This window comes from Cibotium barometz, chromosome 2 (assembly GCF_041138505.1).
Source record: "Cibotium barometz isolate CiBa-2024 chromosome 2, ASM4113850v1, whole genome shotgun sequence".
Lineage (NCBI taxonomy): Eukaryota > Viridiplantae > Streptophyta > Polypodiopsida > Cyatheales > Cibotiaceae > Cibotium > Cibotium barometz.
Genome location: NC_141047.1, coordinates 38,429,087 through 38,452,544, shown reverse-complemented (window position 1 = coordinate 38,452,544; position 23,458 = coordinate 38,429,087). Strand labels below are relative to the sequence as shown.

At 42.9% G+C, this 23,458-nt stretch overlaps 1 protein-coding gene across 2 annotated transcripts in view; it reads left to right on the top strand.

The window, feature by feature from the left end:
• The window catches only part of LOC147641036 (CLIP-associated protein-like), a 77,796-nt gene extending 56,896 nt beyond the window's left edge, over window positions 1–20,900 (top strand). Inside the window, exons 6-22 of one of the 2 annotated variants that reach the window (XM_086817623.1) lie at window positions 7,148–7,309; window positions 7,477–7,574; window positions 9,679–9,753; window positions 9,878–9,946; window positions 10,054–10,139; window positions 10,229–10,346; window positions 10,569–10,667; window positions 10,782–11,121; window positions 11,274–13,216; window positions 18,424–18,525; window positions 18,733–18,837; window positions 18,932–19,006; window positions 19,123–19,191; window positions 19,337–19,405; window positions 20,009–20,110; window positions 20,240–20,362; window positions 20,445–20,900. In XM_086817623.1, coding sequence (XP_086673749.1) covers window positions 7,148–7,309; window positions 7,477–7,574; window positions 9,679–9,753; window positions 9,878–9,946; window positions 10,054–10,139; window positions 10,229–10,346; window positions 10,569–10,667; window positions 10,782–11,121; window positions 11,274–13,216; window positions 18,424–18,525; window positions 18,733–18,837; window positions 18,932–19,006; window positions 19,123–19,191; window positions 19,337–19,405; window positions 20,009–20,110; window positions 20,240–20,362; window positions 20,445–20,483 — 3,674 coding nt within the window. In that variant the 3' untranslated portion in view covers window positions 20,484–20,900. The remainder of the gene's footprint in view (window positions 1–7,147; window positions 7,310–7,476; window positions 7,575–9,678; window positions 9,754–9,877; window positions 9,947–10,053; window positions 10,140–10,228; window positions 10,347–10,568; window positions 10,668–10,781; window positions 11,122–11,273; window positions 13,217–18,423; window positions 18,526–18,732; window positions 18,838–18,931; window positions 19,007–19,122; window positions 19,192–19,336; window positions 19,406–20,008; window positions 20,111–20,239; window positions 20,363–20,444) is intronic. The other variant, XM_086817632.1, reaches the window with a different exon arrangement.
• Window positions 20,901–23,458: the final 2,558 nt, after the last annotated feature.

Genomic DNA, 23,458 nt, shown 5'->3' with positions numbered 1-23,458 from the left:
GCCAGGGTCTAGAAGAATGTGGATTCTATGGCCATTCACTTCTCTATAAACTCAGAGAAGATCATGCACGCCAAAAACTTTAGAGTTGAATAGACAATCAGAACATGAACTAGGGGGAGAAAGTGAAGAGAGAGAAAAGTTTGATCTTGCACAAATAAGAACGCCAGAGAGTTTGAGAGCTTGAGAGATGTGTGGCAAGAAGCCCACTTAAGGGAAATATATAGGCTTCCCCAAAAAGCTAACTTAGCTTTTGCTTTTGTGTTTTTTTTTTTGTTTTTTAACAAAAAATAATAATAAAAAATAATAAAAAAATAAAAAAATTATATATTTTCTGGTTTTCTATAAAAAAAACACTTACACAGCAATAAGTTGGATTTTAAAACCCTTTTACTAAGATTCAGCAAAAAATGAAAGCAAAGACAAATGTGGGGTTTTTTTTCCTTAAAAAAAATAAAAGAAACAAAAGCTAAAAACTTCACGCCAGGCGTTTGCTGTTCGCTTTTTTTTTTCTGCCACCCTCCTGAAATTAGCGCCCGCCTCTAATCTGCGCCTGCCTGTAATTAGCGCCCATCGGCCTACGTGGACCACCTGCGCACGTTTTTCGCACACAGCCCGAATACCACCTGGCTGCGCAGTCGCCCGCTTGGCGTACCTGGCCGCTTGCACAACCACATGGTGCTTGCGCCTGCCTGCGAACACAGGGAATCGCTTGCGCCTAGCTGCACAAAGTAGCCCGACTGCTTGCATATGGCCTACGTGCGCTTGTCCACCGAACTACACAAGGCCAGTCACCTGCGACTAGGCACAGTTTTCGTGTAGCTTTTTCCTATGCACATAAGGCTGCGCTACTTCTCTCTCTCTATCTCTCTCTCTCTCTCTCTCTCTTACAAACAATAGCCGACTGGCTTTTTCTTCTTCCTCTCTCTTAAACTGTTTATATAGTGAAAAACATATCCAGCCTTCTTCTTTGCAAAGAAAACAACCCATACTAGACCACAATCTTCGTCACGGGTTCCTACCATGCAAGAGCAACATGCTGAACTTGAAAAAACAGCAATATACACTGAAAAACAGCAATCTTCACGAACTCATACCTTTTCTTAGACCTCATCTTCTCTACCTACCGACTTGCTCGTTCACGAGGCTTGCTCTGATACCACTGTCAAATCCCCATAGGATCCCCTCGTAGAACGCTCCTGGTACAAGATTTGAAACCTGCAAACAAACCAAACAAACATGAAGTGGGCCTGACTCACCTCCCAACCTTACCAGTTGTGGGCAGGCCCACAAGTCTTGGTTGTCCCTACCGAGCCACGAGCTGAGCTAACTAGATGGACGTACCGACCAATCTCTACCTCGTGACATCCCATACCACCATGAAGCTACCCTCGCGGGCCTCGAGACTACGGCTGGCCTCGGTTGCATAAAGCAGGTGCACGTCTGCACTAGATCCAGGCTCCTGCCATGGAGCTCTCACAAAGACACGCGAGACTCTATGAACTAATGACTAACCTTGGCCACCCTTCTATAGACTCTTAGGCGGTCATTGGGCGTCCACACTTGGGCGCCCGCCCGTCCATACTTGGGTGCCCGCCTGTTAGTCTATCCCTAACTCAGCTCGCCAATGAGCTTGCCTAGTTCCAAGCTTCCCCAAACCTCGAAGCTAGTCTTGTGTGCGTGTAGCAGATGGTAGATACACACTGTGCACATGACATCTTCTCACCTCCTTCCCACAGTCAAGATCCTTCTGCTGCGGCTGGTTCCTTGTCTTGCTATTTGCATTGTCAGCTGCTCCGGCCTCCTCACGTGCACACCATATTTTTCTTATCCAATCCTCAGAAGGTGACCGACTCCTTCTCATACTGCTCCCATGCACATACTAAATACTGTCTGTTTGTTTCTTTTCAGTAGTCGAGACTATTATGGCGACCAACTTCTCCGACGACCCTTTCTTGCTCTTGTCATCGTTGATGCACCATTTTCCTCATATTGTGGCCACTAAGGTTTGAAACACCTTTTGTTAAAATCCTTTGGAGTTTATTTTGTATTCTTTACATCCATGCTAAAAGAACCTCCCCGCTACCACCATTAGCCATTTGTTCCTATGCCAACACTAGCCTATAATTTTTTTTACTGTACCTTCATGCTACCCTAGCTTGGACATCTCCAAGTTCTCATCACATCAGGAAGAGTCGCAAAATAGCCTTTGTTTTGACAAGTTCCCAAAACGATGATCTACTGCACGGTGCACCTAGTCTTCTCAGGCAACCATTGTCAGAGTTTGTTATCTCTAAATATCATTACTAAGGTGCTACTACCATTGGGCTCAAAACACATCAACCATGAAGAACCCTTGGCAGGGCATATCATCATTTCTTGAGCTTAGATATTCACACACCCAATGCATCAAACACCATGCTATAAAGATACAAAATGTAATGATGCATATCAAGGCACAACCCCCTCTACACTGAAGAACAAACATGCCATAACACCTACTCTAAATACAAGCCAACCATCATTGCTTAACACAAAAAACCCCAAGGTTCTATACATATATACAAGTTTTTTTGGTTTGCTTTCTCAGCCTCACACCGCTTGCTGAACTGCGCCGGTTGCCTGTGTGCGGTTTGCTAGACTGTACAGTTGCTTGCTGTGCCGTGCTGTACACTTGTGCCACTGGCTGCCACCGCCTGATATCTGCGCCGTACACCTGTGCTTGATTTGGCTCCTTTGTCCTGTGCCGATTTGCTGTCGTATTGTTGTACGGAACTGCTGTCGACTGTTTTGTGCCATACCATTGCTTTTGCTGACTGTCTGCGCCGTATTGCCGTATTGCCATCGACTGCCGTGTTGTTGTGGTCGTAATCTGGTGTATACTCCCTTGTACGGCCTTTTTGTGGGCTGTTTCTACTTCGGCTTGGGCGACAAAACTACAGTTGATCATCATAAGCTTCGTCATCTACTCTGATCACTAGTGTGCCTCTTTTACAAGCTTCGGGTACGTTGGATTGGTACTAGCCTGGTGAGAGATCTTGTGGGTCATCCTCGTGGTGTGTTCGGTAATAGGATCTCGTGCCTCGACATCAACTACGACTTGGGCTTCTACATCGGCATATTTGTTTGCTTTTGTATTCATTGATATATTGATCCTGGCTTGCGAGGCCGTGGACTGTTCTTGAATAAATTCTTGAAAGGGGGTGGGGCATGTTCCCCGCTCAGTGTGTGTGTCTTGTGCAAAGTTCTCTCTCCCTCTATCTTCTCTCTCTATTTTTCTATCTCTTGGATACGTGGTGTAACTTGTCATAGCACGCCCTGAAGGTTGGATGACTGTCATGGAGAGATATACAAAATATGATGTGGATATGTAAGGTGTTCTATGTGATGAACTTGACACTTATAAGTCCGAAGCAGGTGCATTTGCTCGTGCTGTGGCTAGAGATGAGAAAAGAATGCATCAAGCTGTCAAATGGTGGGAAACATTTGGGGCCCAGACACCCAAATTGCAACAGCTGGCTATAAGGGTGCTCTCACAAGGGACTTGTGCCTCCCCATGTGAGAGAAATTGGAGCACATTCTCTCTTATCCAAACAAAGAGAAGGAACAAGTTGCTTCCAAAAAGAACAGAGCATCTTGTATACATTCACACCAACCTTCGCCTTATCAACAAGATCAAGCAAGGAGGCTACGAAAAGATGGAGGTCACATTGGAAATGATTAACAAGGAGAATGATGATGATAGATTTCTTGCATTGCAAGAGACACAAGAAGAGGAGCAAGAGGATGTTGTAGCCTCATTATCGCATACGGGGGCAAGCAGAAGTGATATCGTTGGCACCAGTTCCCTTGGTGAGCATGATGATGATGATGATGATGATGATGATGATGATGACGATGATGATGATGATGATGAGGAGGAGGAGGAGGAAGAAGGGGAGGATGACTCTATTTCAGAGAATGATCTATCATGATTCATTTAGGTGAAGACTCGCGTAGAGTCTAGTTTGTATGAGTCATGACCATCTCCCCTTCCTTCCTTGTTGTTTAGTTCTGTAGTTGCCAGGGCACTTTTTACCTTCTTTAGGAGGGGTTTTTTCCCTTGGCTTTATCATTTTGTATCAGCTGGCTTTTGTTCTCTAGAGTCTAGACTCTACACTAGTCACTCTAGAGTCTACACTGCAGTTTGAACTTTGCGCAGTGCACAATGCGCATTTCAATTTTCAATTTTCATTTGCTTCAATTCAATTGCTAGTTTTGAGGTGCTTCATGTTATGATGTTTTAATGTTCAAGTAAATATGGATTTGTTTAAAAAATGCTAAAAAATTAGGGTTGCGTTTGATTCAGGTCAAGGGTTTGAATCAAACTCGTATCATACTTTCATACTCGTTCGCGTTTGACGTTTGATTGACGTTTGAAAAAACTATGGCACTGATTAACGTCGGTGGCTGGGCTCCCATCTCCTAGCCATTGCTCCCCCTTAAAAATTCGAGCGGAGGAGATATCTATGTCAAGTTGCCACCTTACCCTATATATCGCTCGTCGACTTCCCATGCTCTTGCATATGGAATAATCCACCACAACTTCTAGTCATGCGATAACCCGAGAGTAGCTACGAGAATTGCCGCCACCAACACCCTCCTTCAATTTAAGCACCTCGATCAAACAAAGGTTAGGACTGCCTAGGACCACATAGGCCGAGCTCTGATACCATGTCAAAGTCACGCAACGCAGCATGTACACCACCCTAGGGCATTGAGCAACGTCTGTGGCTGGGCTTCCATCTCCTAGCCGTTGCTTTTCCCCCAAAAACCCGGCCGGAGGAGATATCTATGAAAAGATGCCACCACACCCTATATATGGCTCTTCGACTTCCCATGCTCTTGCATATGTGATAATCCACCACAACTTCTAGTCATGCGATAACCCGAGAGTAGCTATGAGAATTGCCATCTCCAACACCCTCATTTGATTCGAGCACCTCGATCAAACAGAGGTCAGGACCGCCCAGGACCACATAGGCCGAGCTCTGATACCATCTCAAAGTTACACAACGTACGCACACCACCCTAGGGCACTGAGCAACGTCTATGGTTGGGCTCCCATCTCCTAGCCGTTGCTCCCCCCCCCCCCCCCCCCCCCCCCAAAAAAAAAAACCCGACCGGAGGAGATATCTATGACAAGGTGCCACCACACCCTATATATGGCTCTTCGACTTCCCATGCTCTTGCATATGGGATAATCCACCACAACTTCTAGTCATGCGATAACCCAAGAGTAGCTACGAGAATTGCCACCTCCAACACTTTCAGAATATTGACATTCCCATAAGGTCATGGAAAGGGCAGTAGTGTGAAAAAGACGCCGAAAAAGGTGACATTACCGGCATCGAGGGAGATTTCTTGTTTTTAATGTGTTTGAGTTAGGGTTCTCTACCCTTGATGCCCCCAAAATCTGAAAAATAATCTTCTGTGTGTGATGTGTTTTCTTGCCTAAATGTTTTTACCGCCTTAATATTATAAAAGGCTCTGTAATTTCCCTGTTTATCCTTGTTTAGTGTGGGGGGGTTTGTTTAGGGAAGCCTTGCATGTAGTTGCTATTGGCGGCCTATGAATCAGGCTTGGAAGGGAAGTTCCAGGATGTAGGTGCCTTAGTCCCCTAGACCTCTGAGTTGTCATGCATCCATGCTTAGACTTGGAGCCGTTGGTCATGCTTGAACTTAAAGTTGTGTGCTTAGTTTAGCCTCTAAACCATGATCAGACTTAAGTCTCTGAGTTGGCATGGGAGGCATGTCTAGTTCTCGACATGGTATAGTTTGGAGGCCATCATAGAACTAGTTGAAGGTTTTTCACAGTCATACCACCTTCACTCTGAAGGGGGGTGGATAAGATAAGTGTTGCTATGTGTCATCAGTGTGTTAGTCTGTGTGATTGTGTTCTGAGTCAAAAGATAAGGCTCCCAGCCTACAAAAAGGGACATTGTACTTGAAGATTTTACAACATTAATCATAAGCTTCTTTGTGCCCACCGATTGTCTTTCTCTCTTTAGCATTGTTCTCTGTCTCTCTCTCTCTCTCTCTCTTCTCCTTGCAGTCATGGACCAACATGAGCCACCATAGCCCTGATTTCATAGGCCTCACTTATATAGTGATAACGGTCGCCATAAATAACTATCCAGTCATAAATAGCCTGTTCACATGGATTTATTAATGATTAACCCTAGTCACCCATATCTGCCTGCCCGTCCCCTAATCTCAGGGTCCCCAAACCTTGCCAAATTGAGCCCTAATTCCAAGGATTAGAGTTAGGTACGTAACAAACCCCGTTGAGACATTTACATCGCAACTTGCCAACCAACCATTTCCAACCTTGTTGATAAACAACGTTGGAAGTGTTGGTTAGCAAGCTGGGAAAGGCTACATTATTAATCTCGCAGTTGTGAGTATAATGTCGTTCGTTGTCAATGAAAAGATAGATGAAGCTATGTCATTGAAATTTTGATGCACCTTCAAATAACTTTTCTCTTGTTGTAATCTTGCACAAAATTTTACTTGTGCATGTAAGCTTGTCTATGGAATACAACTAACCCTATGACCTGGCATGATGACATCGGTTTCCATTTTCATTTTTTCTGCTTTGGGCGGTTGCCGTTTCGATTCTGTTGGGACGTTTTGACAACTATGATATTGGATAAGGGATATGGAGAATTGTGTAGACATTTCAAAGGTCAAGACCTTTGACATTTTATTTGAGGGCTATTTAAGCAGGCCCAAGCGCGTACGCTCTTCTTCAATTGTGGTGTAAGCTTTTCTTTTGATGTTGCATAATTGGTGAATCCCATTCCATCATATGTTGGCCTGTAGCATGCTTGATTCTCCAATAAAGGAGAAGGTTGGATGTATCAATAACTTGTCCCGAGTTCAAGGTAAAAGCAAAGAAATAAGGTTGGTCCTAGACGTTTTTAAATCTAGAATGCATACATGTTTCACAAGGGTGTGTCATGCATGTTTTCTTTGTGAATATATTATTTCTGTGGTGACAGCATGAGCTTTATTTGCTTATATGACTAAATGGGTGCTTTATGTCAAATGGTACTGCTAGGCAGGGCTAGCTGATACTAAATGGATTTGGAATTGGGATGTTGTTGAAGGAGAGGGTGATGCGGCAGACAAGCCAGTAGAACCTGTTCGAGTTTACTCTGAGAAAGAGCTGACAAAAGAACTGGAGAAAGTTTCTGGTATGCTTGCTCCAGAGCAAGATTGGTCAGTGAGGATGGCAGCCATGCAACGAATAGAAGGCCTTGTGTCTGGAGGTTCGTTTTAGGAGTTCAAATCATTATCCCATTCTTTATAAAGCTCTGGCTTATGGAAGTTTTATGGATATTCCAGCTCCTTATAGTTTCTTTCTGTGTTTTGTGCTGGTTTCAGTCACGAATGGAAGCATACTTACTCACCTTTTGTTTTTGGGTGGTTTGGTTAGGAGCTACTGAGTACGCTTGTTTTCCCTCACTTCTCAAGCAATTGATTAGCCCACTAAGTCTCCAGCTTGCTGACCGAAGATCAAGCATTGTAAAGCAGGTGCAGCTTTTCAACTAATTGAATGATTCCATAGTTATTTTACCTGGACTGGATTTAACTAATAGCAGGGTGTAAAAATTGTCCTTGGATTGCCTTTCGATTCCTTGTAAAAGTTGTACTAATATGGAAACTTTGTAGTGCATTTTGTGTGACTGCTCTTTTGCTATATGAGAGCGTAGGTATAAGTTGTAACAAGATCCAGTGATCTGTTTGGCCATTGTGGAGCTATGACCCAACAAGCTCTTGAACAAAAAACTGAAATCTGTATGGGATTTGACAGGCTAGGTGGCCCAGTGCTATGCAACACACTTGCTCTCTATCACCGAACCTTAACTATGTGGGTGACAGAGGCATAGTCACAGGAAACGGCCGTTTCAGCCCCTAGAAAACTGTTTCTCTGTTTCAGGACCCCATCCGTTTCTATGGCCGTTTCTCGTTTCCCAAGTGATGTTGTCACAGGAAACGACTGTTTCCACCCCTAAAAACTCGTTTCCCCGTTTCCGTTCCTCAAACGTTTCCGTTCCCGTTTCTCGTTTCTGGTGACTACGGACAGAATATAACTTCCTTTAATGGACTTGAATGCAAGCCATGCTTGTGTCCTTCAAACAAGATATGATAGAGGTCTGTTGTGAAATTTTGTGCACCTTAGAAGTCTGGATGATGTTGGTCTCTGAGGTGCTTTAACATAAGTCTCGTTTGGGGTGGGCCTGGCTCTGACCTCTGTATGCGCTGTGCAGCCCAGTCTGGGGAAGAAGGATGGGGGGAGTGTATGAGTGGTGTCCTGTCGTCTAGAGTGTTCCGCATAAACCTGTCTCAGTGCAGTGGAATCCTCATCCTTGATAACGTTGCAGAGATGTCTCATCAAACAAGCTAAATGTAGAGACAGATTGGGAGTTGACCAGAAAATAGTTAGAGATTCAGGGTTTAATACATGACTGAAGCATGCATTTTTCCCTCCTTTGGAGGTTCAAGGTTGTGTCCATTCAAAGAGGGATTCAGACCCGTATACCTATTGTAAGTGCATGCAACAAGTGAACTTCCAAGATTCCTGGTGTTTGGCTGAGCCTCTCAAGTTAGCACAAGTAAACATATGCCATATGTTAGTCATTAATGTCCAGATGCAGAACTCTGAGATTTTCGTGAGATAATTGTTTCAGTAATATAGAACATTGAAATGAAAGTATCAATGCATTCTTTTTTTAATTTGGGAAATGGTTTTGTTTATTAGTCAAATCTCTGCTAGAAGCAGCAAAAGGGGTCTACTATCTGTTATTGTAGCTATCTGTCTACTATGCATTTTTTAATTTTATGAAGTGGTCTACTATCTGTCTATGATGATTGTAGCTAGCCACATGTGGCCATGTGTTTCTAAGGTCTGCTAGGCCATTGGAGAAATCACAGCTGTTAAGTTGCACCGCTGAATTTCTTACACATTAAAAATGGTGATAATTGTTTCAGTAATATAGGACATTGAAATGAAAGTATCAGTGCATTCTTTTTTTAAAATTTGGGAGACGGTTTTATTTATTAGTCAAATCTCTGCCAGAAGCAGTAAAAGGGGTCTACTGTTCTATGATAATTGTAGCTATCTGTCTACTATGCATTCTTTAATTTTCTGAAGTGGTCTACTATCTGTCTGATGAGTGTAGCTAGCCACATGTGCCCATGCGTGTCTAATGTCTGCTAGGCCGTTGGGAGAAATCACAGCCATCAAGTTGCACTGCTGAATTTCTTACACATTAAAAATGGTGAACCAGCTTGTTAGTGATACTGTGACTGGAGCCAGTTTTAACGGATGGGCTGCACACCCTGTATGCAGGCCTGCAATGAACATGGATGCTTTTGCATTTCCTCCTTATATTTGCTTAATGCAGCACCACATCTTTCAAGTAGCCTTTAAAGAGAATAAAAACCTTTGCATATGGATGAGTGGAAAAGTATGAAGTTTTTAAGTCACAGTATCAAGTCTGATAATGGATGCCTCAGTTTGAATTACCTTATTTCAGTGGTCTTTTTTTGCTTTTGTGTCTTTGGAAGTAATCCAGAGTCAGCTTAGTGCTCTATGTTATGATTATGGTAAAGATAGTGAACTGGTTTTCTGCAGGCTTGCCATTTGCTGAATTTATTATCAAAGGAGCTTTTGGCAGATTTTGAACAATGCGCAGAAGCATTTATACCTGTCAGTCCCAGATCTTCAGCTTCAAGTTTTTGGAATGTGTTTCGACTTTTTAGCTTCTTTCTGTGGTTTGGGGTGCTTTGAATGTGTGTTCACAGCACTCTTGATTTCATGGGGTCATTCACAGGTGCTGTTCAAACTTGTGGTAATCACAGTATTAGTTATTGCGGAGTCTGCAGATACCTGCATTAAAACTGTAAGATTTTCCTGTCTTCACGTGTAAACTAATGTTCTCTTTCTCTCCTTTGCTAGCTGTACCACTGCATTGAAATGTTATATACTGTGCTGTTCATTACCTTGCAGATGCTGAAAAACTGTCGGGTTGCTCGTGTTTTGCCTCGCATTGTGGATAGTGCAAAGAATGACCGGAATTCTGTGCTTCGTGCAAGGTGATGGAGTAAGATGAAAGCTTTCAACATTATCAAACATGGCTTTTCAAATGTGCAAAGAGAAATGATTATGTTGGCTTGTGCTGCAGATGTTGTGATTATGCTCTCTTAGTTTTGGAACAGTGGTCAGATTCACCAGAGATACAAAAGTTGGTGGAAATGTACGAAGACCTTATCAAGTGTTGTGTGGGGGATGCTATGAGTGAGGTGTGACAATTACTACGCTAATTTTACATTTTATGATTATCTTGTACTATTTGCTCTCGATGGGGGATGCATGTGCTTGTGTTTTGGTGGATAGTGTTTGTTTCTCTTTTCTAAGGAGGTGTTGCACAGTGCTGTTCAAGGCCTGTATTTGATAATCATACAGCATGTTCTACAGGTTAAATCTCTTCATATTGCTCATCAACTTCCCTGTTGATCTTTTAGGTTCGTTCCACTGCACGAACATGCTATCGGGTATTTGCCAAGTGTTGGCCTGATCGATCTCGTAGATTGTTTGCAAGTTTTGATCCTGTGATCCAGAGAGTAAGTGCATGTGAATGGAGACGGCTATAGATGCACACTGCATATTGTGCATGTGATTCTTGATTAATGTTTGATTTCCTCATCTTTATAACACTGTCAGTATACTAATTGCAGCTCATCAATGAAGAGGAGGGAGGCCTTCACAAACGCTATGCATCACCTTCTTTACGGGACCGGAGTGCTCACCAGCTGCGGCCCTCAAGTACAATTACTACCGGCACTCAATCTGCTTCTGCTGGAAGTCAGTCGGTATCATTCGGAACTACACCTATTGTTGCCATGGATCGAACAGGGAGCCTACTGACAGCTCCAAAGGCACCTTCTGAAAGGAGCCTGGAGAGTGTGTTACAGGCCAGTCAACAGCAGGTCAACGCAATCGAGACGATGCTCAAGGGCATGGATATTCTGGAGAAGAGTGATCTATCATCTGCTCGGTCCAATGGAAAGGATCAAGGTGACAAGTCTTACAGTTTTCAAGAAACATCATCACTTCATTGCTGATAATGTTGGACTCGAGCCTTACAAATTATGATGATTCTAAGCAGTTTTCTATCCCCAGCTAGCTCTTGCTAACATTAAGGGTGATTTGCCCAAAATTTAATGCAGCAGGTGGAAGCTACAGGAAAATACATGCGTCGGCTCTTGCTGCTCGGGTCGGGGTTGACCCTCCTTCAGCACGTGATCCTCCTTACCCTGCATCTACCCCCGCAATACATCAAGCCGGTATTCGGAACTCTCTCACCGGGGCTTCACCCAGCTATCTTAGAGGGGTTCAAGTTGGCAGTTCTGTACTCTCGAGTGCTGGTAATTTAACAAGCATACAGGCCTCGTCCTCTTCTGAGTTTGCTAAAAGTGCCTTCTCCAGTGGCAACCCTCGAGATGTAACATCTTCAATCCTCCCTTTGTACTCTGTGAAGAGAGTACCCATCAATTCTGATAGGTCAAGCCAGGGTAGCTCGAACGATGAGGGGATCGACACCAAAGCTGTAAAAAGGTTCTCAAAACCAGAGTCGCAGACAGAGAAACACATGATGGATATTATCAACAAAGATACATTTTACAAAGATAGTTCTCATAGTTCTATACCAGGGTTTCAGAGACCCTTGTTGAGGAACAGTGGGTCAACAAGGTCCTCAATAAGTAGCAGAAGTAGTATGGAAGATACACAACTTCTTTTTGGAGAAGTTTACAACTACATGGATGGCTTGATGTCTTTGAATGATGCCTTGACAGAAGGCTTGAGTGTGAGTGCGGATTGGTCTGCAAGGGTTGCCGCTTTCAACTTTTTAAGGAAACTTTTGCAGCAGGGTCCTAAAGGTGTTCAAGACGTGATGCAAAGCTTTGAGAAGGTCATGAAGCTTTTCTCTCAGCACTTGGATGATCCACATCATAAAGTTGCTCAGGCAGCCTTGTCCACGCTTGCTGAGCTTGTGCCCACTTGCCGGAAGTCCTTTGAGGCGTATTTGGAAAGGATACTGCCCCATGTTTTCTCACGTCTGGTAGACCCGAAAGAGCTCATTCGACAATTGGGGACTTCTGCATTAGAAATTGTGGGCAACCAGTACAGCATTGATTCATTGTTGCCTGCCTTATTGAGATCTCTTGATGAGCAAAGGTCACCTAAAGCAAAGATGGCAGTCATAGAGTTTGCCATTGCTGCGTTTGCTAAGCTCGCAATCAATGGTGAGGCAGCAGCTGGCAGTAACTTGCTGAAGATGTGGCTGGCTAAACTTGCTCCACTAGCAAATGATAAGAATGCAAAATTGAAGGAAACAGCAGTTAATGGTATCATATCTGTTTATACACATTTTGACTCGTCTACAGTTCTGAATTTTATCCTTGGTCTTTCCATTGAAGAGCAAAGTAGTCTTCGACGGGCTTTGAAGCAGTACACTCCAAGAATAGAGGTGGAACTGATGAACTTTTTGCAAAATAGAAGCCAGAGATCTAGGTCCAAGTCTATGCATGATCAGCTTGACCTTTCTCCTGCCTTAGATGATGGGTATGGATTATCGTTGGGAAGGGCAAATTCTTCTACCATGAAAAGTCAATCTTTGGGAGGCTATTCATCTTCCTTCAATAATGATGGTAGCAGAAAGTGGAGTGGTGGTGGTCAAGCAGAGTCTGCACAGTATGGAAACAGGCTTGCTGTTCAGGCAAGTACCGAAGACGTACACAGCATGTATTACCAAAACTATGAACCTCCTAGTGCCCTACATGAGTCTGTAGTGTCTACCAGAAGTAAGAACACTAGAAATGGTTTGGATGGAAGCCCAGATGGGCCAAAGGGTTGGTCTGATGGGCCATCAGCCACCGCTCACCCTAGCCTAGAAGCAAAACACGATTACGAAAATTCTGTTTCCCCACAGGTGGATGGCCACCTATATCTAAGCAATGACCATTCTGGACCACCAGTACTCGATGGAAAACATACAACTGACAGGCAACTAGAGAGTGAACAAAATCTACAAAAAACTACTCAACCAAAGTCAAGCAAAAAGCCATCTTTAGAAGATACAGCTGCCAGTATACCAGCTTTGCTGAATCAGGTATGCATTTGCTAACTCTAAGTGGGGATGCTTGCTAGAAAGAACTACTTTTGTTGCTTTTTTGAGAGAGAGAGAGAGAGAGAGAGAGAGAGAGAGAGAGAGGAAAGAAAGAAAGATTGTAATAAACTGAAAATGAGTACATATGATCCATGAATAACTGGATGTTGGAAACATGAAAAAATATTAGAGAGAGAGAGAGAGAGAGAGAGAGAGAGCTGTATTAACGTCTACTAGAGGCCGAACTCGACCTATGAGACAAATCAATGTACAACTGTCAATGTCCTCTGGATGTCCAGAAAAAAAGGACAAAATGAACATGAAATAAACTATGAAAGTACTGAGCTAGTGGGGGGGTGTGATGGATGGAGCACTACTGCTAGAGGCTCAGTATGCAACCTATATGCGTAGGGTATACAAGAATGCAATGCAGATTCGTCTAGCTCCAACCAGTACCATAATGGGGGTCCTTTGGGTCTATGAGACCAAACAAAGCGTTACAATAGTTGCATGAGTTTACTCAGTCATACAAAAGAAAAAAAACATAAACAACTAGCTACATGTACAATGATTATGACAATATGCACATCTGGACATGTGAAAAGTATTTACCCCCATAGCATGGCAGCCCATGAGGAAGCTCATGTGTGTGGGGTATCATCATCCATCTAGAATATCCAGCATGGGGGAGTCAATGACTTGTCATGAGGCTTGCCATGTCCACTGATGGTGGGAAGGTGTGTCTTCGACACTAAAGGATCTCCATGATCTGCAGCTGCTGTGCTGAGGGCTGTCAACCGAGAGCATGTAGAGGCGCCAGGTGCACTGTAGCTGGTGGGTGCGGTCTAGGGTGACTTCAGGGGGTGGAGGTGCATTATGGGCCGTGGTTTAGTATGCTGTCCAGTTCTCTTGGGAGGATCTATAGGCGTGGGTGCCTTGGCAGATTGTGGACTGGTGCCATCATACTGTATCTGGAAAAAGCTAGTGATGGAAGGCTGTGAGGTGTCCCGAGGCTGAACTCTGTTCTTTCTGGTCCCCGTGTCTGCTGAGCTTCAAGTGAAGTCCGAGGCAGCTCTGATCAAGGAAATCGATGGTCGTGGACAATGGACCAAGTCTCCCCTGGATCTCATAGTATGCTGGGCATCTGCAGATGTAGTGCTCCTCCGTCTCTATCGCCGTAGAAAAGAGTCTACAAATCTTGCCCTCTATGGCAATGTCCTCTGCCCTCCCTGTCTCCAGTCGAAGGTGGTGAAATGAGTCTTGGATTTGCCCAATCGCGTTCGGCATGGCATGTGACGCATGCCCGTGCAGTCATCTTGGCCTCTTGTTGAATCCATCTGCTGTAATCCTCAAGAAGTGATCTCTGTAGATACTAGAACTGCATCTTCATGGGTAGTGCCGGGTGTGCAAGCCATGTGGTGTGGGTGTGTGCGCTGAGAAGATCATATTGAATAGCCAGTTGGTATCGTGATGGGTGAGACAGAAGGAGGTGGCATCTAGGCTATACTGGAAAGGTGGTAGACGAATCACAATGCATGTAAAGCCCTGGTCATAGTTGCGATCATACTTATCATACTTCAAAGGTTCGGAAGTATGATGAGTATGAAAACGTATGATATCCCATAGCCTGCCAATCATATGCGGGTTATCATGCGTCGTTCATTGTAGTACCTACATTTCCATACATTTTCATATATTACATTCGCAAACAAAAGAAACTTTAGAGGCTGAAATCTAGAAAAACTAAATAATTTTAGAGTTTGGAAAATATTTCAAACTCCAAAGTTCAAGGTTCAGCTTGGATGGCGTAGTAGCCTGCAACAATTACACAGCCAAAAGAGAACCATACTATGACTGCCATAAAAGTAAGGGCTAGCTTAACTCCCAAAAGTTACAGCTCATAGAAAATATGCCAAGGACAAATCAAGACTATGGACATCACAACATAATCCGTTAAGTCTACTAAACAAGCTACTAAACTATGCAGGCTGCAGCTGCTAAACTATGCTGAAGTAATTACGGTGGTATCGTCGTGTTCTTCCTCCTCATCATCATCTTCCTCTTGCTTCGTATCATCCATGTCAATTTCTGAACTTCATCCTACTCCGCTTCCCCTCACCTGTTTCGTACACATCATTAGGAGAAAGTCTGTATAGTCTCTTCAAGATCAGCACGAAGATCCTGCGTTCCTCATCCCTCTCCTTCTCAATCATTTGCAAAGTAACCTCCAATTTCTCAAAGCCTTTGCCCTTGATTCTTTTGAGGAGGTGAAGGTTGCTATGAATGTAAACCAACTTTTTTGGTTGTCTAGGCTTCAATCTATTTCTCTATTTGGTTTGATCTAAGAGAACGTGCTCCAATTCCTCTCATATGTAGAGGCACTACTACCTTGAGACAAAATCCGAATGGCAATGCTTTGCAAATTAGGGGCACTAGCTCCAAATGCCTCTCACCACTTCACTGCCTTATCTATTTTATTCGTCCTTTGCAATGGCATGAGTGAAAGAGCTTAGTTCCAATCTATACATATCAAGTTGATGAATCAATCTACCTTGTTGCTCCAGACCATAGTAGCAACGAAACCCGTTTCAAATCATATGAAACCGACCGAAACTTTTACGAAACGTTTCAGAATATGAAACTCATTTTTTATTCACCTAAAATTTTTAAGGCCCAAAAACCTTACATGCCAGTTTCATACATACGCATTTCCGAAGCGCATTTTTTCTTGTTGCTTGCTACTCGACTCGCACGAGTACGTCCTTTCTGCCTGTCGATGATGACTGGTTGACCATCTTGAGAAGGACGCTTCAGCCTTGGCCATGGCCTAAATACATATTTTCATGTATATTCTAAACTTATATTTTTTGCATTTTTTGTATGAAACTTTTTTTTGACATTCTTTTTTTGCTTGGTAGTGACTAGTTGAGCATCTCAACAAGGACGCTTGAGCCTTGGTCATGGCCTAAATACATATTTTCATGTATATTCTATATTGAAAAATATATATATTTTTGCATTTTTTGTATGAAGCTTTTTTTTGACATTTAAAAAAAATCTGAAACTTCTGAAACCTTTTTGAAACCCGTTTCAAATCAAGCGTTTTTGAAACTCCCTCCAGATTATATCTTTCAATGGTTGTCATCCAACCATTTCGCACCTCCTTATCTGACCCTTGCGCCTTTCCTTCCAAATGGGCTGCAATACAAACCCAACTGCTTGCAATGGAGTGTAGCATATCCCATCTATCTACACATAGTTCTTTAATGGCTGCGAGCTTGTCTTGCATTGGGGTTGAAGGTACAATCTCAGCAAGCTTCTCTTTCATTCTATCATGAGCTCATAAATCAGCCCCATAGTGGCTCCTTCCCTGTCTGCCAACCTAAATAAGCTTGCAAATCTTCACTATGACCTTGGCCTCCCAAAAGCTGCTGTACAATATGGTGTCTTGCACGTCCCTTGCTTGAACAATGCATGTGGTCCTCTAGGTCCTCCATCCATGACTAACCACCATCTTTCTCAAGCCATTAAAGACTTTCTTATTCAAGAGATTTGAGTACTATGTACACGTATGAAAAGAGAGTCTGACATGGCTTCAAGAGCTCCCTGTTGTTGCTGTGTGTCCTAAACATAGCAAGTGCCCTTTGCTCTAGTGACAAATGTCACTTTCTTCTTGTCTTTTTCTAACACGGGCAACCCAATCCATATCATTTGTGTTCACAAATAATAAGCCTATGGCCCGGTATCATCCATCTCCGCCATGGGGCTAAGCTTTGACTCTAGTACCGATCCATAGACCTTGGCTAGTGTATGGCCATATATATATATATATATATATATATAGAGAGAGAGAGAGAGAGAGAGAGAGAGAGAGAGAGAGAGAGAGAGAGATATGGATATGGATATGGATATGGATATAGATATAGACAAGACTATCATGTTTGGCCATACACTAGCCAAGGTCTATGGATCGGTACTAGAGTTAGAGCTTAGGCCCATGGCGGAGAGAGAGAGAGAGAGTGTGTCTACTAAAGACCCAATGGGCCTATGAGACCAAAGTGATACAATAATTTCCATGGCATATCTCATCATGGAATGGAAAATAAAATAGAAAGTAAACATAAACAGAGCTATCTCACTGGGGTCACGGGGTGATACAAAACTGTCTATGGAAACTCATCATGGAATACTAAGAACATAGAAACATGAGAGTAGCATCAGCTCTGAGTAGATGGTATACCACTCTCCAAAACATCAAGCATGGGGCTAACGAGTATGGTCGAGACTCGAGAGGTCTCCCTCAACTATGTCACGCGAAAAGGTAGCTTGATGGCGGTCGAGCATGTCCTTGATCAAGAGCTAATGAGGTGATCGTGGCTGACGGCTAGGGGGCTAGGGGCGTTGGGCTACTGGAGTGTGGAGGCTCGGTCCGAGGTAACTCCTCTTAGGTGAGGTAGGTCCGGAGCAGCTCATGGAGGGTCCACAAGATCCACTATATCGGTTCCTTCCACCTCCTGGATCCGGAAGAAATTGGTGATGGTTGGCTGGCGGGGTGGCTAGGGCCGAAGCTCTCTCAAGAAGGTGTCCCTATGTCTGCGGAGCTCAAGCAGGAAGAGGCCTAGGCAACGCTAGTCTTGGAAGTCAATGATCTTGGATAGAGGAATGAGGCCTCTGAGATTTAGGGCATCTGGCTGTCAAAAGGGATCGTTCACACTTACTAGTAACACACCCGGTTTACATGGGGCCAGAGGATCATGTGTCCATGTAGGCCGCCGTGGACCTAGCTGATCCTGCTGCTGCTCCTGTCGGGTCACTTTAGTCGGGGGCTGTGACCGAAAGAAATCCATGATGGAGATTTGGGAGGCACCTTAGTGGCTGTCTCTGAGAGTGCTGCCTCAACATGACCTCTCTGTGATGGTGAGAAAGAAAGGTAGAAACATATATTAACATCGTGAAAAGACCCAGAGAGTCTATGAGACCAAAAAGGTGGTACAATGTATCCATGAGAGAGAGAGAGAGAGAGAGAGAGAGAGAGAGAGAGAGAGAGAGTTATATTAACGTCTTCAAAAGACCCAAATTGTCTATGAGGCCAAATGGTGTGTACATAGCGTCCATGAAATCTCGTCATGGGTGAAATAAGAGAGAGAGAGGATTGATTTTGATGGAGTAGGCTTGTGATCTTAAACATTGTATGTGGCTAATCAATGCAGTTATCCTCTGGAAACGATGAGAAAGCTTTAGATAAGAAATGTGCCGCCTTGCAGGAGCTTCTTCAATTATCAAAGGCCAACCAAACTTCTATATGGTCACAGGTCAGACCTTTCCCTTCTCTGACTGGCATTATATGGCATGCCTGCTGTTATGTCTGCTACAAGGTCTATTTATGTACTCACAGAAGACCTTAACATGACGCTGGTCTTGTTGAACTTTTTCGTTTGTGTGTTCAAGAAATTCTTGAAAGTTTTTTCTGGTTTGTAAGCTTCCAGGAAGCTTACTCGGTATGAGTGATGTGATTGCAGTTCCTTAATCAAATCTTGACGGGTTTGCTTGAGGCTCTGGATGATGTAGATCCATCAGTCAGGGAGCTTGCTCTGTCGACTATTTTTGAGATGCTGGGAAATCAGGTCATTTTCACAATTACAAGCTTTTAACCCTTACAAAGCAGAAGCTTCTAGGTTGCACTATAGCTCATGAATTTTTCGAGTTTGCCTATTTCAGAAAGATATGCTGGAGGATTCTGTGGAGGTAATGCTCGAAAAGCTTCTTCATAGCACACGGGATCTAGTTGCCAAGGTACTTGGCATGGAGTGTTTGATCATTCCTTTTTCAGGGTTTATGCTTTGGAAATGTTTACCAAAGATTCACGTGCTCTAGGTTTGATCCTCTCTAGTGGTTTCTCTCTTGATCAGGTGTCCAGTGCTGCTGACCGCTGTCTTTCTCTGGTGTTATCTCAATACGATCCATATCGCTGCCTTTCGGTTTGCCTTTTCTCATTCACTTTTATAATCATTGTTTTGGGTTTGGTGATGTTGCCATGGATAGCTAACCATAAGTGTGTCGGGGTTGCCATGGATAGCTAACCATAAGAATGTTGGGGTTGATTTGCCGTCCAACGGTTCGCAGGTGGTGGTTCCACTTCTGAACAGCGAGGATGAGAAGACACTAGTAACATGCATTGGTTGTCTTACAAAGGTCATATTCTGATTTCTGTATTTGGCTCTTCAGGACATGGTTATGGGAAATGGGGAAATGGAAACAGCACTTTTGAAGGGGGGGAACCGATTTCAACAATGGTGGGGAGAAGGAAAGAGAGGAGAGGGGGAAGGAATGGCTTCTCTGCCTCGAGTCCCAGCTCTTAGTCTGTCATATCTTGCTGTTATCTTTGAAGTCTCTCCACGTGAGCCAGTAGTTTCAATACCTACCTTTTGCATCATATCATTTTGTTGAGAAAAAGTGCCCTCATAACCAATATAGGCCACACAAGGGGTAGTTCTGTGGAGGAGCCAAAGAGAACAGGCTTATAGTTGTGCCTTAGGGCTGGAGGTTGATCAAGACTCAAGGACATCCCAGCAGTTTGAGGGGCAATAGATGACAGGGTTTCTTTGGAGGGGGAGTGTAGAGTGTGAAAGTTCATGCACATAAATGGCAAATAATAAACAGGAACTAAAATGGCATTGAGATGAAAGCAAGGGATAAGGTGGGTTTACATTGACATAAATTCATATATCATGGTCATCCCTAATGTGAAACAGGTTAATTGATATCTTGCTTATTTTGCCTGTCGGTATGTCTCAGCTTGTGGGCAGGCTTCCATCGGAGGATCTAATGGCACAGTTGCCTTCTTTCCTGCCTGCATTGTTTGATGCTTTTGGCAATCAAAGTGCAGATGTACGGAAGGTAACCTTTCTGAGATCGCGTTTCATATTTTCCAGCAAGAGAAATCAACATAGAAATCTAGCATTGTGTTCTGAAAGCGTTCTTTTGGTGTCATCCTTTTGTTGCCTTGGCCCAAACTGGCATTTGCAGACAGTTGTATTTTGTCTGGTAGACATATATATTGTCCTCGGAAAGGCTTTCTTACCTTATTTGGGAAGCCTGAGCAGCACCCAATTGCGGCTAGTCACTATTTATGCTAATCGCATTTCCCAGGTATGTCTACACATGTCTGAACGTTGGTATATTTAGCACATTTTTTTCTTTCCAATTTAACTTTTCTGCATGGTGCAAGCAGGCCCGATCTGGGACACCCTTGGATTCAGCTCCAGTGTAGTGTTCCATATACAAGCATGCAGGTTCCTACCGTACAGTTTATGCAATACCAGGGTGCAGGTGTTTCATCAATTTAGTTTTTGGAAACAAGGGTGCAGGTTTGGTGTGACCATGGTTCTTAAAAATGGTGTTTTGGGTGACTTAGTGTACTACAGGCTCACCCAATATTTAGGTCAAAGAATGCTGTTGTATAGTGCTTTTTGCATCTTGTCCCTTGGGGCTCATGCTAAAAGCGTTTCAGATGAGTTGACGCAGGAGGATGTGTCAGTGAGATGTGTTATAGCCATGTAAATGATATATAGACAGAATGGCAGTACTTGTCCACATATAAACTGTGAAGTGGGAGGTTGATGATTCCAATGTATTTACATTATTGAGGATAAGCAAAGTTTTAATGCAAGAGCCTTTTTCTATTTTATTGGAGGGAATACAATCAGAGGCCATTTTGTGCAAGTAACAGCTGAAAAAGAGGATTTGGTAAGTATGCCGTTTTTCAATTATATAGGAAGTGCGTCTCAGTTATTTTGGAGCCTGCATGCACGTTTTGTTTGACATATAGAACTGGAATACACAGGAAGGTGCAGGGATTGGACCACTTGTATTAGTAATCTTTATAGTCTGATTTTTGGGCGAGAAACCCAAAGGACTTATATAAATTTCTTTTTGGTTAAATAAAAACGGTGCTATATACTATGTTTGAAATCCATTCCCCAGAAAGACTAGCGGGAAGTCTAGGTTATAGAGTTTAGCCCTGTCTTTGTTTTTGTGCCTACCTGCGCTTGTAGATCCTTGCAGGATGACCAGACACTATATTGCACTGGCCTGTGGCGCACCTCGACCTCTCAACCCTGGACCACGCCCACCAGCTACAATGTGCCCAACGTCCACAGGCCCCTGGTTCGTGATAGCCCTCCACACGGCAGCTCCCGCACCAAAGAATCTTTTCCCTGCTTGCCTTTTGGTGGTCAGAAGGATTTCTAGGGTAGTGGAAAGTATTGTAAAAAGACTTTTTGTAATGGAAGAGCACTATGAAAGCAGGGGCATATAATCCCTTTTGTTAATGCATATGTAATGATGGGCCATATGTCAGAATTGGGTCAAAGTGGGATGCCCTCCCATTCAATAAACACCATATTTATCACAATGACCTAACAAATAAAGGTCTCCCATGTGGCTCTGCTTCCAATGATTCTAAAAGTTTGTGATGTTACGTGACTTGTGAGGCCATTCTTGGTTGTCCATAATTGTCCACAACATGTTTGTGTTAATGATTTGGGGGGGGGGTTATGTATAATAGGGATCATACGATCAGCGCACAGCTTAATACATGGAAAATCAAGCCTTATGAACCACCTCAGCGTGCAGGTTAATACATGGAAAGTCAAGTCTTATGACCTGCTTATGTTTATGGTGAATAATATGAAGCAACCCAAAGGTCATCTAAACATCATGAGGTAAATAACAGTTTTACACATGGTCAATTTGATGCATCTAGCCACACCATAAATTCTTTTCCCTTTGAAGGAAGAAGAATCATGCCATGTTTCCTTGCAAGGTAGCCAAAGAATGTGGCAAGGAATTAATATGGATATGATAGTGAAGTTACACCTTCAATAATGAGCCTCCTTGTAGAAAGGGAGAGTTAGCATTAGTTGTTAAAGTATCTTGAACATGGTGGATATGCAGCTACTTTATGAACACAATCAACTATGGGCTCCATGAAAACTTCAACTGAAAACATACAGAGTACAATGGAAAGGGCATCTCGTTCATGCCCATGGAAGAAAATCTTCCACGAGTAAAAGTAGGACTCCGTGACATTGTCAAGCCTAGCCTCTACTAGTATAAGAGATCATTCAATGAAAAACTGAGGTGTTTAAGAGCTATTCGATGGTCCCACTCAAGCTGAAGGCCAATATTGTGGGGGCTTGGGAATTTCCTTGGGGCCTTACAAGATTCTAAATTTGTAATATGCTACATAGCATGCCAACATAATTAAAAAAAGTAGGCCTGGACAATAGACTTGCGAGAGGTTATTGCACAATAGAATCTCATTATAAACATCTGACTTCTTGATTGATGTAGCGGGCTTTTTTGAAAGTATGTTCTCGTCTTGTTTGGGAAACCACCACTTACTTTCTCATATCAAGTCACACTTTGGTTGAAAGAAGTTGCTTTTCTTTGGTATAAGGATGTACTCTATCATCCCTACATCATCTCAAAATCATGAGATCTATGTGGATATCACAGAGACAAAAAAAAAAAAATTGATTGTTGGATTTAGTCCCATTCCGTCTTTCACACTTGACTGTGTATCACCATTGTATACTAGTATTTTGCTTGTTGCTTACCCATGTTAACCAGTTTGTCTGTTTTTCTAGTTGATCTCTACATAGCTTAGCTTCTTTGAAGTTGCTTGTGAATATAGTGAACTCCTTGAAGTGCACATTTCCTGTATCCTTAGCCTGATCCTTTTGCATACACATTTTCTGCACATTTAGCTTGCATGTGAATCCCTTTTGCATGTAGATCAATCAATCAATGATATATATTGCTTCTCCAATAGCCAACACTCCTAACCTTGTGATGGAGCACACTAGTTTACACTAGTAGACTGGGTTCCATTCCTAACAGGGGTTAGTTGATTGTATAAGTCAAGGTGTAACTTAGGACAAGAAACATGCATTACATATCACCATGATATTTGTATGCATAAAATCAACTTTAATGAGAATAACACTTTTGAAATAAAACTAGATCCTTTATGTATCTTTCTATGCAAAAATCAATTTTAATGAGAATAACACTTTTGAAATAAAAATAAATCCTTTATGCATCTTTCTATGCATAGAATCAATTTTAATGAGAATAACACTTTTGAAATAAAAATAAATCTTTTATGCATCTTTCTATGCATAATAAATCCTTTTATGCATCTTTCTATGCATAGAATCAATTTTAATGAGAATAACACTT